Source organism: Dasypus novemcinctus, chromosome 8 (genome assembly GCF_030445035.2).
Source record: "Dasypus novemcinctus isolate mDasNov1 chromosome 8, mDasNov1.1.hap2, whole genome shotgun sequence".
In the NCBI taxonomy this organism is placed as follows: domain Eukaryota; kingdom Metazoa; phylum Chordata; class Mammalia; order Cingulata; family Dasypodidae; genus Dasypus; species Dasypus novemcinctus.
This window is the reverse complement of record NC_080680.1, coordinates 125,093,535-125,110,955: the sequence shown is the minus strand read 5'-3', so window position 1 is coordinate 125,110,955 and position 17,421 is coordinate 125,093,535. Positions and strand designations below refer to the sequence as shown.

At 62.3% G+C, this 17,421-nt stretch overlaps 1 protein-coding gene across 1 annotated transcript in view; it reads left to right on the top strand.

Moving 5' to 3' along the window:
• The window catches only part of COL5A1 (collagen type V alpha 1 chain), a 153,581-nt gene that overhangs the window by 79,947 nt on the left and 56,213 nt on the right, over positions 1-17,421 (top strand). Inside the window, 11 exon segments of the mRNA XM_058302640.2 lie at positions 227-280; positions 1,521-1,574; positions 3,896-3,940; positions 6,050-6,103; positions 6,802-6,846; positions 7,440-7,493; positions 7,707-7,751; positions 8,654-8,707; positions 12,350-12,394; positions 14,432-14,485; positions 17,132-17,176. Of these exon segments, the coding sequence (XP_058158623.1) occupies positions 227-280; positions 1,521-1,574; positions 3,896-3,940; positions 6,050-6,103; positions 6,802-6,846; positions 7,440-7,493; positions 7,707-7,751; positions 8,654-8,707; positions 12,350-12,394; positions 14,432-14,485; positions 17,132-17,176 (549 nt within the window).

Sequence of the window (17,421 nt, the reverse complement as noted above, 5' to 3'; positions counted from 1 at the left end):
GGGCCGGCGCCGCGAGTGCCGCCGCCTTCACGCTGCTGCGGGCCCTGACGCTGCGACAAGCCACCTGTCCCTCCGCCCACCTGTGTTGGTGTGGGGGGCAGAGGCTGGGGTCACGGAGGAAGTGAAATGAGGGGGCTGGGGGCCGGCGGCGAGGTTCCCGGGGCCCCCGGGCGCGTGGACGCGGTGTGCGCCGATGGCCCCTGAGCCGCCCTCGTTGTCCTCGCAGGGTGACCGCGGTTTCGATGGCTTGGCCGGCTTGCCGGGTGAGAAGGGCCAGAGGGTAAGTGTCACCCCAGAGAATTCCCAGAACAAGGGGGCCCTTCCAGACAGCCCGGAGGGGTCACCAGGGCGGGCTTCATGGGAGGGGTGGGAACGAAGGCGGGGAGGGGGCGCGAAGGGGGCGGGAGCCCGGCTTGCAGAATCGACACAGTCCTTGCCGATCTTAGGGAAGGTTGAAAGGCCGCCATGTGGGAGCGGCCGAGGAAACCACCCTGAAAACGGCGGCCGTGGGAGCGGGGGGCCTGCGGGGGGGCTGCGGCTGTCGAAGAGGGTGGGGGGGGTCCAGGGAGCGCACAAGGGAGCCCATCTCCCTTTAGACTGGGGGGCCTCGGGTCTGGCAGGGAGTCCCACCCCTGGGGGCTCCTGCGAGCCGCGCAGCAGGAGTTGGTGGGTGGGCTCGGCCTGTTGGAAACGCCTGGAGCGGCTCAGAGCCGCCCCGCTGAGCACCCCGGAGGGCCGGGCCCGCGCTGGTCCATCCGGGTGGGAGAGGGCTGCGGTGAGCTGGTGCTGCGTTCTGAGGCGCAAAGGCCGAGGGGCTCCCCATGCTCTCTCCGCTCCGATGTCCACGTGGGGCCCCCAGGCGGCCCCCACCGGCCGCACCTTGTGGGCTGCGTACCCCAAGCACCCCGTCTGAGATGGGGCTAGCGGGGCGCCTCCTCGGGTGGCTTCTCCTGGCATCTTGGGAGCAGACGGTGCAGCTTCCGTACGGGCACGCGCTGGGCCCGCCGCGCAAGTGTGTACACGCACGCGTGCTTCTCAGTGCTGTCCGCAAGGGTTATTTATTCACAGCATGTTTTGTCATGTCTTGGGAAGCAGCCGCTGCACCTTAGCCAGAGCTGGGCGCACAGCTCCCAGTGCATGGCCAGGTCAGCTCCCGTCCAAGGAGCACCCGCTGCCCACCGGGGCCGTCAGGGGTCAGAGGTCAGCCTGGGCAACGTGCGGGCCGAGCCCCAGCTTTGGTATGCCCCTGCTTCATGCAGAGAACTCAGGAGCATGGCTGAGGCTCGCCTCGGCGCCCCAGGGCCGCCCACGTCGCAGGGCTGCACGCCCTCCTGCCTTAAGGTGGCCGGCTGCGTCCGGTCCATCTTTGTAGCTGGCCGCCAGCCACTGTGCCCCAGGGATATGGTTCCCTGAAACCGGAAGCATCTTCTAGCAGTTACAATTTCAGTATCAGAGTCAGAGAAACCTACACAGGGTCATGCAGGACTCGGGGGCGCCTAACGTTGACCTTGGCTTCCCAGGGGGACCCTGGTCCTTCCGGCCCGCCGGGACTTCCTGGAGATGACGGCGAAAGGGTACGTATCCCCTTCTAGCCCTGGCTGCCCCAGCCTGCTCATGCTTCACTGAGTTTGGGGAGGAGAATTGGAGCTGAAAGGCCAGGTGGCTGTCACGGGCGCCGCGCCTTCGCCCCCTGTGAGCTGCAGGTGGGCGGGGAAGAGGGAGGGGCGACTGGGAGTGAGAGCCGGAGGAGCAGAGCAAATGGCAAACGGACGCCATGTGCATGTGCTGCGGGCCGGTGGAATTCAGGAGCGGCTGTCACAGGTCTCAGAAAGAAACTTCTAACTCTTGGGGCAGGTGGCCCCGAGGGCGCCGGGGGGAGAGATTTCAGGGTGGGCAGTGGGCTCAGCACCTGTCAGATGGGGGTGGCCATCCAGAGCGGCACTGTTCTCAGGCTTGCGGGGAGGAGGGTGGTGGGAAGACCACGTGACCGTTGGTTCTGGCAGAGGAGAGGGGCGAGTCACCCGTGACCCCAGACAGCGCGAGGCGGGGGCAGCTGCCGTGTGCCATGTGTGCCCCGTGTGCCGGGGGTGGCAGCTGCGCATCCTTTGACTGAGGCACGTGCTTGCACCAAAGGCACCTTGCTGTGGGTTTTGAGCCCTGAGCCCCCAGCCCCACTACTCAGACAATTTTGGGGGATTGAAGGGTATTTTAGGGAAAAGGTTTAAGAAGCTTTGACACATGAGAAAGAAGAACTGCAGGGCACTAGAAGCCTGGCTGTGGCTGCATTTCTGTCCCAGCCAGCTGTCTGCTGACACTGTCAGTCGCCTTCAGCTGCTGGGCCTCAGCACTGCCACCTGTGAGATGGGGGGTCTTCTAGGTGCCCCCCCAAATTCTGGGCTTTTGGGGTCAGAGAAAGTGTGTATTATGTGTGCATGTTTGAGCAGGTATGCACACATGTGTGAGTACATATACATGCTAGTGTGAGGGTGTGCTTGTGTGTATGTGTGCATGTGAGCATGTTTGCATGCAGGTGTGAGCATTGCAGTTTGTGTATTTGTGCATGAACACATGTGTGAGTGTAAGTGTGTGAACATGTATGTTAGCATGCACATGCATATATGAGCATGCGCGTGTGTGAGTATGCATGCACATGGGGGAAGATGTGCCTGTGAGTGGGCATGCACTTGAGAGTGTATGCATGCACGTGAGTATGAGCATGCATGTGTGCATGTGTGAGCGCGCATGTATACATGTGACTGCATGCACACACATGCGGGCATGCATGTGTGAACATGTAGGTTAGTGTTCACAAGCACGTGAGTGTATGCACACATGTGTGCACGCATGTGGGCTTGTGTGTCTGTGTGTATGCTTAGGAGCATGTATGTGCATGCATGCCTGTGAGTGTGCATATATGCAAATGCATGTGTGTTTGTGTGAGCGTGTGAATGTGCATGCATATACCCTCGGGTGAGCATGGACACATGCAGGCGTGAATGTGTGCACGTGTGAGCGCTGTGCCTGCTGGTGTGCATGTGTGTGGTGAGGCGAGGAGCGGGGAGCAGTGCCTCGGCCCAGAGAAGTGACCGCTGACGGTCACCCGCTGGGAACCCCTGCAGCCGAGGGGGCACGTCCCTCCCGAGCCACAAGGAAGGGGCTCCTCTTGCTTTGCTCTGGTCTGGCTGTGCGTAGGACCCTGGCAAAGACCTCAGTCTCCCAGGAGTTGACCTCCCATCCCCTACCCCATCCCAGATTCTATAATTCACAAAAATATCCAAATGGTTTGAAATAAATTAGTTTTTGTCCAGATTTTCCCTCACTGTCACCTGTGGTTTGTGAGCTCCTGAGCTGGTGCTTCCGAGCCCTGGCCTCACTTCTCACCTGCAGCATGCATACACCTGGGCTCACCTTTCACCTGCAGCATCTGTGCACTGGGCTCCCTGCTCATCTGTGGCTCCGTGCACCTGGTCTCACTTCTCACCTGCAGCATCTATGCACTAGGCTCACCTCTTACCTGCAGCATGCATACACCTGGGCTCACCTCTCACCTGCAGCATCCATGCACTGGGCTCACCTCTCATCTGTGGCTCCGTGCACCTAGGCTCACCTCTCACCTGCAGCATCCACGCACTGGGCTCACCTCTCATCTGTGGCTCTGTGCACCTAGGCTCACCTCTCACCTGCAGCATGCATACACCTGGGCTCACCTTTCACCTGCAGCACCGTGCACCCGGCAGTTCCTGGGAATGAAGGCATTCTAGGCTCTCCTAGTGAACCTGGCCTGCGCAGAGTCCCTTCTCCACCTGGCCGCACTGGTGTCATCACAGAACAGATTGCCCCCGGGGCACCTGTGCTTCACAGCCGCCCTGAAGTCCTGACTCTTTTCTCCCCACAGGGAGACGATGGCGAAGTCGGGCCCAGAGGGCTGCCTGGGGAGCCGGTAAGTCCACTGGCCTCTGGGCTCGGTGCCTCCTCTGCAGGGCGACGGCCCCAGCAGGGCTCCCTGAGGAGACCGCCTGCCATCGACTGGGAGGGCGGATGGAAGTCGGGGCTCAGCCTCGGGAACAGCCACGGGCCTGGGGACTCCCTGGGGATGTGAGGAACGAGCTCTTGGGGGTGGTGGGCCACGCAGGAGGAAATCCAGCGCCTTCTCGGGGGAGGAAGCACAGGCCCTCAAGAGGGTGTGGTCGGGTCTCCAGACCACAGCCAAGGTGGATCTCCGGGTGCACTGCTGGGGGGGCACCCAGGTACACTGAGCGGGTCCAGGTGCACCATGGTGGGGGGTCCCGGTGCGCTGTGGGGGGCTGTCCAGGTGCACCGAGGGAGGGGGACACCCAGGTACACTGGGTCCAGGCACACCATGGGGGGTGTTCAGGTATATTGTGGAGGTGTCCAGGTGCACTGTAGGGGCGTCCAGGTGCACATGGAGGGGTCCAGGCACACAATTGGGGGTAATTGGGGGGTCCAGGTACACTTGGAGGTGTCCAGGTGCACTGTAGGGGGCATCCAGGTATACCAGGAGGGGGCCCAGGTGCACTTGGAGGTGCCCGGTGCACTGTAGGGGGTGTCCAGGTGCACTTGGAGGTGCCCAGGTGCACTGTAGGGGGCATCCAGGTATACCAGGAGGGGGCCCAGGTGCACTGTAGGGGGCATCCAGGTACACTTGGAGGTGTCCAGGTGCACTGTAGGGGGCACCCAGGTGGACTTGGAGGGGTCCAGGTACACTGTAGGGGCATCCAGGTGCACTTGGAGGTGTCCAGGTACACAACTGGGGGGTCCAGGTGTACCAGGAAGGGGTGCAGGTGCACTGTGCCCGTGTCGGGGCGACAGTGACAAGTGGCAGAATCGGGCAGCTCCAGCTGCGATGGCCGAACACAGCCAAAGTGGAGCCCTCCAGGCCTGCCTCTGATCTGGACCCCAAAAACCCTGTGCCCTGGAGCGCAGCTGTTTCTTGAGGCTGAAGCAAGCCTTCTCAGCCGTAACTTTTCACGTATTGTTGCTTTTACATTTCTCCTTTCTCGTTACCGACGCCAGCGAGGCAGTAGGCGCCTGGCGAGGTTAACTGACGAGCACTAGCGCACGGCCTGCAGCGCGGGGAGCGCGGGCGACACCCGCAGGCTCACTAGAGGCTGAAGAGCACCCTAGCCGCCTGACTGGCCACGAAGGGGGAGTCGTCACCCAGCTCTCTCTTTAACTTACATCTAAGCAATACCTGCTGGTTATTAACTTCTAAAACACACGTACACACTTAGGTATTAAAGTAACGAAGGAAACACTTAAGTGGCAATGAACGTGGGGAAGACTTCCCTTCCACTGACTCAGAGAAGGTTCTTTCAAAATTCAGGGCCCTTGGAATCTTGGTTAAAGGCGCCATCGTGCCCAGCCGGGCAGGGCGGGGGTGGGTGGCGCAGGGGGCGACGCCCTCACCTTCTCTCTTGGAACCCGTGCCGGGTGACGGTGGCGCGTGGGGCCGCGCCCCCTCTGTGTCCCGGGACGGCTCAGACGCCGCCGCGCCGGGAGGGCGTAGAGGAGCTCGGGTCCAGAAAAGACCCGAGCGGCGGTCTCCTCCGCCTGCTTTAGCTCACGAGGCCTGGCCCGCCCCTCCCTGCGCCCCAGACTCTCCATATCAGAACCACCTGATGGGGAGGGGCTCGAGAGGGAGCCGTGACCAGCGGCTGGACAAAGGCGCCCCGCGCAGCGGAGCTGTGCCAATTGTGTGGCCTTGCTCAGGGCGGGCTTTTGTGCTCACCTGCCCTGAGAGGACACCTGCCGGCTCTACAGCCCCCTCTCCCGAGGACGGCTCTCACGCCACTGCTGGGCCCTCATCCGTTTCAGGTCCCTCCTGGTCCCTGGCTCCCACCACGGGGCCGGGGGGGGGGGGAGGCAAGGGGATGCAGCAGGGAAGGGAGGGGGTGTCAGCTCTGCCCGCTGGAGACCTGGGGAACTGAGTTGCCAGGAACGGCTCTGGGAGGACGGGGCTGAGCGGGACAGCAGGGGAGGCAGGACAGGATGCCCGGCTGACTGGGAATCTGCATCTTTGCTCTTGCAGGGGCCTCGTGGGCTGCTTGGACCGAAGGGGCCCCCAGGACCCCCAGGCCCTCCTGTAAGTGCTGGGATCTCTTTGCACATCTCCTCCCATCAATGCCCCTGAGATACCCGGCACCACCTGGTGGTCCACTGGGGCCTTCAGGTGCTTCATTGGAGCTGACTGTTGTGCACATCTGTGTGTGCAGATGCCAGCTGTTTGCAGACTCTAAAGTGCTAACAATGAAACGGGTCCAGGAGTGTGGGCTTGCTTGGGAGGGCCCAGGGCCGGCTGGCTCCCTCCCTTTTTCCCCTTTCTGCATTAGCCATGTCCTTTCCCAGCCCATAGCAGATGTGACCTCTCTTAGAGCAGTAACTCAGGACATCACACATCCTCCCAGCTTGCAGGACTTCCGCTGCTTCTGGGAAAGCCCTTGTGTCCAGCTGGGCTCTGCCCCAGTGAGCAGCTTCCTGGCCCCCAGGGCCCGGCCAACCCCCGCCATCCTTTCTCAACCTCTCTGCCCCCCTTTTATGTAGGACTCAGCCCCAGATGCTGCTTGGGGCGTGCTGCTGCTAAGCCACGGCTGGGGGCTACCACGGCCATCACGGAGTCCTGGGGGAAGAGTTTGGGGTCGAGCCTTGCCCCTGCACAAAGGGTGTTCATCATCCGATACATTTTGGGGCTGGGGTCTGAGCCACACTGAGTGGGATTTTCCTGTCCAATGTGGTTTATTCTTCTGCATTCGGCCTTAATTTTTCTTTTTAAATCTCACCCAGGGCGTGACTGGTATGGACGGACAGCCAGGCCCGAAAGGAAATGTGGTAAGTCCCGGGGTCCCGCGGCCTGGGGTCCCCACAGGGGTTGGGGGGAACATGGAGGGGGAGACTCCCAGCCCCCTCGCCCCGCCTTGGGGCTCCCCCTTCCTTGGGCCAGCGGCTCTCGCCACCCCCTGGAGCCCGGCCTTGGCTCTGTCCACAGCCAGGCCAGCGTGGAGGGAAGTCTCGCGCCCTCTGAGCAGCGCACGCTGGCGTGCGCCTGTGCGGAGCAGGATGCCCAGGAGAGTGGACTCGGGGCCCCCTGTCTAGTTCACGGGCATCTGGGAGGCTGTGGCAGGACAGATCACCCGGGAAACTTCTGCCAATTGAAGTGTTCTCCGGAGAGATCTTTTTCCCGTGGTCTTTCCTGGATGTCTTGGGGAGGGGGGGTATTTGCAAAGCAAATGTGTGTCCTGCCAAGTGCCTTGTTCTCCACTCTTTGGGGATCCTGAGCCCCTTCCTTCCCCTGGTACTTGCTTTGGGCCGTTGCCAGCCGATGAGGGGGTGAGTGGTCAGGAGCGGGGAGAAAGGCCGAGTTCCCCAAGGAGAGGCTCCCGACATCTGCCAGAGCCCCCCACCTTTGCTTTTGTTTCCTGTAGGGTCCCCAAGGAGAGCCCGGCCCCCCAGGGCAGCAGGGTAACCCCGGTGCCCAGGTAAGAGGCTGGGAGGAGCCCAGGGGCCCCCGTCGTGGTGGTGGTGGGGGTCCGGCACGGGGCTGGGGTATGCCACCGCGGAGCTCTGCCCCCAGGACCGCTGTGTTGGCCACGGAGGTGCCCACAGCGGGGGGAGGGCAGGCCACCGGGAGGGAGGGCTTCGGGAGGTGGGGGGTTCAGCGCCTGAGCTTTCCGTCCTGCTCCCCCCTCCAGGGTCTTCCAGGCCCCCAGGGTGCTATCGGGCCTCCAGGAGAAAAGGTAGGTGGGCCTGCCCCATGGTGGGGGGGGGGGGCTGCGCAGCCGCTCCCCGCCTCCTGTCCAGGCGGGAGGGGCCCTGTCACCCAGCTGAAGAGGTGTGCCTGTGCCCCCCCAGCCCAGTCCAAGCTGTGAGGCAGAGAAACCTGCATCCTCGTAGCGTCCATGTGCTCGTAAATTCACTCATTCGCTCATTCATTCATTCATTCACTAGGGACACACAGCCTGCCAGGTTTAGCCCCAAATAAATAACAGAACGCCCGGTTCGGTCTGAACTATTGGAGGCCCCCCTGAAATAGCGAGGGTCCTGTGTGCTTGTTTTGGTTTATGCTTTTCCTTCATCTGGCAGGACCCCGTCCTAGGGTCCCTGTGGGAGCTGCGGGCACTGGCAATTTCAGCTCGTTCTGACCACCTGGGTGGGCCGGGGCGTCTCTCAGGGGTCCGGGCCATAGGGAGGGTTTGAGGAAACCGTGGTTACAGGCCCCCACCCCGGGGCCAGCTCAGCAGGTCTAGAGGGGCCCCACAAACCAGAAGGCGCTGTCCCACTGTGTGCGGGAGCCCCCCGAGAGAAGGGGTGACGCTTCCCACCATGCACCATCGCACTCGAGGCCGTGGCTCCCGCAGTGGCTCTGCAGGACGCCAGGTGCTTGGATGACAGACCAGGTGGCCTTGGCCTTGGGGGAAACGGGGACGGCGCAGACGAGCCCCTGCAGGGGTGCAGAGAGGGCCCGGGGGCGGGGGTGGGGAGGGGAGGGAGGAACACTGGGGAAGACGTTGTCCTCTAGCAAAGCCGGAAGGCTTGGGCACAGCCGGGGGCGCTGCAAGGAGCTGGGGTGGCCAAGCCTGGGGGAGAGGCCAGAAGAGGGGACCCCGAGGCGGGGCCTGACGTCTCTCGTGTGTCCTAGGGCCCTCTGGGGAAGCCGGGGCTCCCAGGAATGCCTGGCGCCGACGGACCCCCGGTGAGTACCCGCTGCCGGCTGCCCTCCATGCCCTCTGCGCTCACCCCTGGGACCGGGCGGTGGACTCCGGCCAAGGGCCGCCTCCCTCGCGCAGGGCCGGCCGCCTCCCTCGCACAGGACAGCAGCCGGCAGCCCTCCTTCGCTCTGGCTCTGTCGGGGGAGACGCTCCTGGGAGCGAGCACTGATTGCTCGGTGACCGTCGGGTTAAGGATGCGCTTTGCGTGACGCGTTTCAGTCCAACGGTCATTACTTCCTAGTGTTGCTGGTTCATTCCCTGAACTGGACCTTGTATTTTTAACTGCAAAAGGGGTGGGCCAGGCTCCCAGGGGTCGTGTGTCCAGGCTCGAAGGGACAGCGTGGGGTGCACTGTGGGTGCTTTTAGTGTCGAGATGCTGAGAAGGACAGCGATTAGCAAATGCTGTGTGCTCACACCGTTGTGCAGCCAAATTCAAGTGCACCTAGAAATAGCAACTTAGTGACAAATCCAATCTGCTGCCAAGTCCTGTGAAGGGTGAGGAGTGGGAGGTGACAGTGCTGAGAGAGAGAGAGATGGGGGCAGGGAGAGGGAGCAAACTGGTCTGCCCTCGTCACCCTGTGTGTAAATTGCTGCAGGAAATTCTTATTTTTTATTTTTTTTAGAATATTCAGTTAATGCCGAATAGAGAACCTGTTTCAGAGAACAAGGTTCACTGAATTAATTATTTAAGACACAGCGTGTTTTATTGCTTTAATAGCTCCATTAAAAGCTAAATAAGTTTGCTCAGTACGTTGACAGCTGTTTGGTGGCTGTTGAACATACGACTGTTGATTTCCATTTTGGGGGCAAATCTTCAGACGTTGCCGGCATGAAAGAATCATTTGGTTCAGAGATTACAAATCAGACCCGGTGGATTCCCAGCAGATTCCTGCCCTCGGGACCTGCTGGGGGTGCCCCCCGTGACCCAGCCGTGTGAGAGGTGGGACGCTCAGGGCTTAGTGTTTTGAGATGTGTCTTTATATCCTTTAATTTGCCTTCACAATGAACTGCACCCCTTAGTTACAAAGTAACACGTGGTTATAGACACTTGGAAACGGACAGCAAAGGGGCAACCCCTCACCTGGCCTCCAAGACCCAGCCACGCTGACGGCTTGACCTTGGCCGGAGCCTCCTGCCCTTTCGTTCCGATTCCTTTCCTGCAACTTCACTGTCAGAGGAGCGGAGGCCGGCCCGGAGCCCCGCGCCCGAACCCCTGAAGGGGGACCCCGCCTTCTGGGGGCAGAGACGCCTTTAAACCACCGCCTGACCTTGAGCCAAGGGCTGCCCTTCCCGACGCTGGGTTTATCTTTCCCCAACAACATTTAAGTTTTAAGATACGGAAGTACGGTCGTGCCCGTGGATGTGGCTGCACGAGCTCCTCGACACTGAGGGTGCTTCCACAAGACGTAAAGGGGCCAGATGGAAAGTAGACACCCAAAGAAACAGGCCCAGCGGCCTTGTGGGAATCTGGGGGAAAAAAGATTAGAAACAGTCTCTGTTACAGCCTTTAAGGTTGAAAAAACTTAAGGAGAACTCCCTTCCTTCCTTCCTTCCTTCCTTCCTCCCTCCCTTCCTTCCTTCCTTCCTCCCTTCCTCCCTCCCTCCCTCCCTCCCTCCCTCCCTTCCTCCCTTTCTCCTTCAGTTTTGTTCTAAGTTTGGTTTCAGAAAGAAAGATGGATTCAAAACCCATTAAGAAGTATGGGCTGTTTCAAAGCAGACTCAATGCACTTAAATCCATTGTTAAGCCATTCTCAGAGTCCCCAGAGGGACACAGTTAAGTCAGTTACAGAGCCAGTAAAATTCAAATTTCAGTGAGTATTCAGTGACACGAGGAGGTGCTTGTGATGTAATATGCAATTAAAAATAAATCATACAACGCCAAGCCTGCATTGCATGCTGAGAAAGTAGGTTAACAGGACCAGATCCCACAGCTAGCTGTGCTTGCCTCGGCGTGGGGCGGTGGGAAGGGTTCTCATCTTCTATTCCACTGGCCTAATTGTCATCAATGAACATATATTACTTTTTTAATCAGAAAAAGATCAAATGCAAATAATTTAAGCTTTATTCGTTTTCCATCACAAAAGAAACACTCATGATAGAATATCAGGAAAATGCAAGCAAGGAGGAGGAAGGGAAACCATCTGGCCGTCCATCGTGGGCGGCTCAATCCCACCCCCTGGCTTGCTTTCCTTCCTTCCCATCTTTCTCGGTTGAAATATTTTTAATAAGTGGGTTTCTTGTTTTTCATCTCGCCTTCCCCCCACGCACAGTCCCCTTGTCCAATAAATCCAACCGAAAAGCCGTGGCCTCGAAGTGTGGCCTCAGTTCAAGCAGCAGCCCTGGGGGTGAGACCCGCCGACGCTCCTGAGCTGGGCGCTCGCCCACGTCCTCTTTTTAGTCTCTGGCCGCTCGTGCGCAGGTACATCTGACCGCCAGCCTGAGTGAAGAACTGGCCACGCGCAGAGGCCAGCTGAGGCCCAGAGTGGCCCGAGGCGGCCTCTGCCCCCGTGTGTGTGGCCCCCTGGAGCCAGGGCTTGACCCCCCAGGGCCACCCCCACCGGCCCCACTGCCCACCCTTAGCAGAAAACTGTCTCTCGCGGCTGGAAACGGCCACCCAAGGCGGGCCACTTTCTCCCAGCGCTTTCCGGGTCCAACTGGGCCACCAAGCCAGACCCAAGGCCCCAGTGCCCTGTGCCCCGTTTTCGGGGTGGCGGCCAGGTGTGTTGCAGGAGCAGGTGGGTGACACCGCTGCTTCCCCCTGCCCAGCCCCCTCCAGGCCCAGCGGCTGGCCTGCTGCCCCCGAGGTGCCTCTAGGCTGGTCCCACTGTGCTCCCCGGCCCGGGGGCTCCTCGTGGCCCCCTGCCAGGTCGAGACGCCCAGGCCCCTCTGGCTTGCTTACCGCTGTGAGAGGTTCTTTGCAAAGCCTCAAACCCGATCACACAACTGAAAAAATAAATAAAGGGACCCACGCATGTCATTGTTTGAGCTGCTGAGACCTGGCACTCCGTCACTGCCATGCGCCCGAGACAGGGCCTGGCCATTAGGACTTGCAGGGACACCCGGGCTTATTTTGCATCTGAGGCCGTAGAGGCCCAGAAAGGGCAAGTGACTTCCCCGAGGTCACACAGCAGGGGCGAGTCGGGGCCTGCGGACTGCTGTGCCTCAGTCCCCATGGCACTCACAGCCCCTTCTTGCTAGAAACCCCGGCGAGAGCAGTTTCCAGATGCTGAGCGGCTCCCGCTTGCCTCATCGCCTTCTGCTCATGGCCTAGAACCTAGCGACCGGCCCGGGTTGGGAAGTAGAGGAACTCGCGCTCCTGGGAGAGGAATCCGACGGGGCAGGTGGACGGGGAGGCGACCGCAGGGCCGCGCTGTGCCGGCCGGGCCTCGGCGCTGGGCTGGCCCCGGGCTCCCCTCTGAGTCTGTGGGCTGGGCGGGGCCCGGTCATTGTTCCCATGTTACAGATGGGACGGCTGGGGCTCGGGGGCCGAACACCGAGCTCGGAACTGCACGTGCCTGGGGGGAAAGGCGGTCACGGCTGGAGAGGGCCGCCGAGGAGGGTGGAGCGGGCGGAGGCTGGCTTTGGATGTGACAACCGGCTAACGAGAACCTTCTCTTCCGTGACAGGGGCACCCTGGCAAAGAAGGCCCTCCAGGAGAAAAAGGAGGCCAGGTGGGTCCCCGTGCTCCGCAGCCCCCGGCGTCCCACAGAGCAGCTCTGGGCTCCGGCGCCTTCCGGTCTGGGACTCCTGGGTTGGAAGGGACGGGCCAGATGCGCCGAGGGCAGCCTCAGCCTTCCCCGTGCCTCTGCCGGGGCACCCAGCCTGGGGGGCTGCGGGGCTCTTCCCACCCCATCCGGCAGAAGGCTCGGCCCCAGCGTTGTGTCCCCTGGGCCATCTGCCACCTGCCGTTATGCCTGCGGGTGGCAGGTTCAGGTGGCGTCAGCGTTCTGCAGTGTCTCGGTGGTCAGCCCTCAACTTGACCACGAGAAAAACTGGACCAGCTTGCAGTTTCTGGGTCAGAGGTGAAAGCAATGCCGGGCTGCTGGCCCCAAGCAGGGGGCGGGCATGGGGGGACCCTGGCACGAAGGAGGATGTGCATGGGGTCTCGGCACCAGGGACAGGGTCTCGTCCTGGTTTGACGGTGGCCTTCTCTCTGCCCGGATGTGCAGTACATTGAGGGAGGAGAAGTGGGACTGAAGCGAACAGCAACACTGGGGCGCTGCCGAGGGGCCCCCAAGCCCTCTCCCCTAAACCGCTTCGTCCTTGCGAGATGCAGGCGGGGTCCCTGGGGCCTGTGGGTGGCCTCCTCTGGGGTGTGTGCCATCATCCCAGGCTCTGGTCTAAGGGTGGCCCAGGGAACACAGCTCCCGAAGCAGGTGCAAGGGAGACGACCCCTGTGGGCTGCCTCAGTGCTTGCTGCTTTTAAAACTGGGGGGCAGTCGGGAGCCCTCCCGCCCTCTGTCCCCAGCCCCTGGAAATGACGGCCACCGCTGGATGGATCTTTCCGTGGCTTCACTTCCATGCTGGGGGCGGGGTCCCTGGTTGCCTGCAGTGGGGGATTTCTCCTGGCCCCTAGGGGCACCTCCGGCTCTCCCCTGAGCAGCCGCACCCTCATTTTTCTGCCCACCTTGACCTTGGGGCTCCTGGGGAGCCACGAGATAGCTCGTCCTCGCCCGAGGCAGGCCGGCTGTAAAGCAGGGTCGGGGTCTCCAGGCGGCCGGCCCGGGGGGCTCGCCGGCTGCGCTGCTCACCAGCCCCCTGCCCATTCCCAGGCCCTGCCGCCCCCACACCGCCAAACCTCCACCTCCTCCCCAAATTGCGTTCCTTCTCCAGGCGTGGCGGGGCTGTGCCCCTGCCCTCCCTCCTGGGCCCACTGTCCCCTCCGCAGGTGGGCAGGTGCCATTAGGAAGCTCAACCTGGGGTTGGCTGACACCCCCAGACACAGCGGTAGATCCTGTTCCCCACCCTCAGAAGGGGGCTGCAGGGGACCCTGCTGGGGGGAGGGGGAGGGTAGAGCAGGCACCCGCCTCTGCCTGGGCGGAAAAGATATGCAGCCAGAGGCGGGGGCCTTGGGCAGGGGAACGGGCAGTCAGCCTGTGCCACCTGGCGGGCCCTGGCTGAGTCGGGTTCTCCGTCAGCGTCGTCCTTGGCCCCCAGCCCAGGCAGCCCGCCTGAGTCCCTAGGGGCTGCTGACATGAGCTGCTTTGGCCAGGCCTCGTTCCTGCGGGTGGAAGAGGCATGTGGTGTCTGGTACCACCGCAGCTGCCTCCCCGGGGCCCTCTTCCCTCTGCACCTGGACGCAGCGTCCCCAGGCCTTTGGCGTGGAGTCGGCCATTGGGGCCACTGGGGCTTCTGTGGTTCGGTGTCCAGTGCCAGCCGGGTCCAGCGCCCAGGCTGGAGCTCATTTCCCCAGGGTGCCTTGGTGCTTCCACCAGCCCCTTCCACCCTCATCCATGCCTGGTAACGCCCTGCAATGCCGGGGCAGACTCGCGAGGGACTGGCGCCCGCAGGCCCCCTCTGGCTCCCCATCAGCTCCCACCGCCCCCTCCCTCGGGAGCCTCCTCTGAGGGTCCCACCTGGTCCTCGGCTCTGCCCCCAGCCGGAGCCACACGGCATGGGAGGTAAACTCCGGCAGGGACCCAGACAGGCCGGAGCTGACCGTGCCCTGTCCCGAGGCAGAGCTGACGGCCTTCCCTCTTTGATTTTAGGGTCCACCCGGCCCCCAGGGTCCGATCGGCTATCCAGGCCCTCGAGGAGTGAAGGTGAGAGAGACCCTGCGGCTCGGCTCTTCCGGAAGCATCTGGGCTCTGGGCCTGGCAGGGCTGGGTCCAGGAATTCCTCGGTGGTCTAGCATCCCTCCGGTCCCAGAGGGGTCACCCTGGTCACGTGGGCACTGTGGGGGCCACCCAGGACAGGGGCCGAGGCTGGGTAGGGGCGTCCCCACCCTGTATGTGTGGGGGCTGTATGTGACGGGGACGGCCACGGGGCTGGACGGGACGGCGCCCCTCCCGCCGCAGCTCCCCGCCCTGCCGCCCCTCGCCCTGCTTCCTGCCCTCCGCGACATCACGCAGCCCGGGATGGCCGTGCAGGGAGGCACTGGGAGCTCCTCCAGAGAAGCGCAGACACCTTTCCTCGGGCCGTGTCCCGAGCGTGAGACAGAGCGCGTCCCCGTCGACAGCGTCTCAGCAGACGTTGAGAGACGGCACTCGTGGGAGACGCCCGTTCACTCGCGGTCGTCTTCCTGCCCTTCTAAAGTCTCCGGAACCTTGTTAAACGGGGCTCAGAGCTCCAGCGCAGTGTCGGGGACAGGGCCCGTTCCATCTCGTCAAAGTTAACTGCGTTTGCCCCGAGCTGTGCTGTCCCGTCTCAGTTAGGCTCTCTCTGGACACGCTTCCCGGCCTGTGCGGAGCGCTGGGACCCTGTGTGGCAAAGCATGCTTCCTTCTCCAAGAACGGGGCCGGCGCACCGCAGCGCCTTTAGTTCCAGGCTTCCTGTCCACAGAAACCCAAAAATGATTCACCAGCCTGAAGGCCGCGTCCTTGAGCTTGACGGAGCTGGAGAAACCCGTCGACGCGCCTCCCCGTCTCGTCACAGCGAGGCTCGTCTGCACGTGCCCTCCCCAAACGTGCCACCACCCGGGGCTGGGGTCTGGCAGCGCAGCCCCTGAGACCTGAGTTTTTGGTGGCTTGCCCAGAATTGTACTAAAATGGCTGCCGCAGTCAGGCCCAAACCCAGCTGGGCAGCTGCGGGTCAAGCGCCCGCGGGGCCCCGACCCCGTTCCCGGGAGGCGGCATCTCCCGTGTGGGGAGGCCCCGGGGGAGACTTCCGTGCTTGGGCGGTCTCCGGCGACTTCTCTCTGAAGTCCAGTTACAGGCATGCCCTGTGAGCTTTCTAGGGGTGATAATTTGGCAGAAACACTGATTATGGGAGCTCTATGCTTATTTATTTTACAATTTCTTGTCACTTGGCAAAGCCTTTGCCGGTCGCCGTACATGGCTTATGGCATAACGCTGTTCTGAGAGCGAGGAAGGGGTCGGCTTCCAGCGGGTCATTAAGATGCACTCACCTTGTCTGATTAAAATCACTCCTGACACGAGCGAGCAGGTAGCCTCGCAGCAGAGGGTGGAGGAAGAGCAAGGCTTAGAACAATTTTCACTGGCGCTTCCCAGCTCCTGTGGCCTCCCCTCCGCCCATGGATCCTGGGGGCGGCCTCTGCCTGCAAGGCGCCGGCTCCAGCCCCGCTCTGCCTCCCTCCCCAGGTCTCCCCACCCCTCCCTGGCTTTTCTCCAAGCCCTCCCTGGCCCCAGGAGGAAAGGCTCAGAGGTGGGGGTGTCCCCTGACTGAGGAAGGCTCTGGCCACAACAGGGCAGCCGGGGGCCCTGGGCCTGGAGGAGGCAGCTGGGCCCCTAGGCTGCCAGTCCTGGCCTGGAGCCTCTGGGGAGGGTGTGGCCTCCTCCAGGTCCCATTGGAGAGGCCCCAGAAAGGCCCTGGAGAGACTGAGAAAGCCCCGGGGCTCAGGGGTGGGCAGATTCCAGCGGAAGGACCACTCACCTGGAACAGGGGCGCTGGGTTTTAAAGTGAGAGCATGGCCCCTCGAGCGCCAGATTCCACCTGCCCCCCCGATGTGGCACTGGGCGCTGGGCACAGGGAGCAGGGAGCATGCCCGAGGGCCACACGCATGGGCCCTGCCTCCAAACGCCCGTCCTGTAGCGGGATGTGCAGTGACATGCCTTGAGTGAATCCAGCCATAATAGCTGTCACTGCTAAAATCCAAGGCTCTTAATAACCATAATGCCTCACTTAGCGTTGTTACCCCACAAAAGAATTTAAATAGCCAGGTGGCACCTAACTACAGTTTATTGAGCACCTGCTGTGCGCCAGATGCCACCTGAGGGCTTTGCAGGTGCTCTCCTCCCACCAGCCGTAGCGAGGAACCAGGGAGTTTCCAGACGAGGAAACTGAGGCACAGAAGCTTGCGATGTCTCGGGCCCCAGAGTTGGGCCAGGATGTGGACCTGACCCCTTAGCCTGTGCCCTCAACCCCAAACCTCCCAGAGATGGAAATGCTGCTAGAAGAGGGCAGGATGTCAGCTTAGGGGGCGGGAAGGGCCCCCTGGAGGGGCGTGTGGACGTGGGCTGTGGGCAGGGGTGGGCCTGGGCAGGTTGGCCTTCTTCGTGGAGGGCTTGAGGATGGTGGCTGCACAGGCCACAGACCGTGGCCACAGGCAGGGGCACGGCCTCCCCGAGGCTGCAGGGGCCCCTCGCTAGAGGGAGCCCTTGCCCGAGAGTGGAGCACGCGTGGGTGGGTGGGGCGCCCCCGTCGGGGTGGTGGTCCTTACCGTGGGGCCCGCTTCCTCGTCAACTAGACGGATTTATCATCTCACGTTTCCCCCCGTCCTGTCTCCCTAGGGGGCCGATGGCATCCGTGGCCTGAAGGGCACAAAGGGTGAGAAGGTGAGTGTTGGACAGGTCAGCCTCGGGCCAACCCGGGGCAGGGTCCCAGCCGCCGGGCTCTCGTGACGGCGGGTCTTTGAGGACTTAGGCTGCGTGGCTGCCTTTCTGCATGGTAGGGGCGGTGGCCCCACTCCACGCGAGAGCGTTTGCATAAGGAGGGAAACAAGTGGTGGAGGGCTCCACGTGGCGCCCCAGAGGACGTGGCTCGGGCCCGGTCAGCCTTCGTCGAGGTGGTACAACTAGAG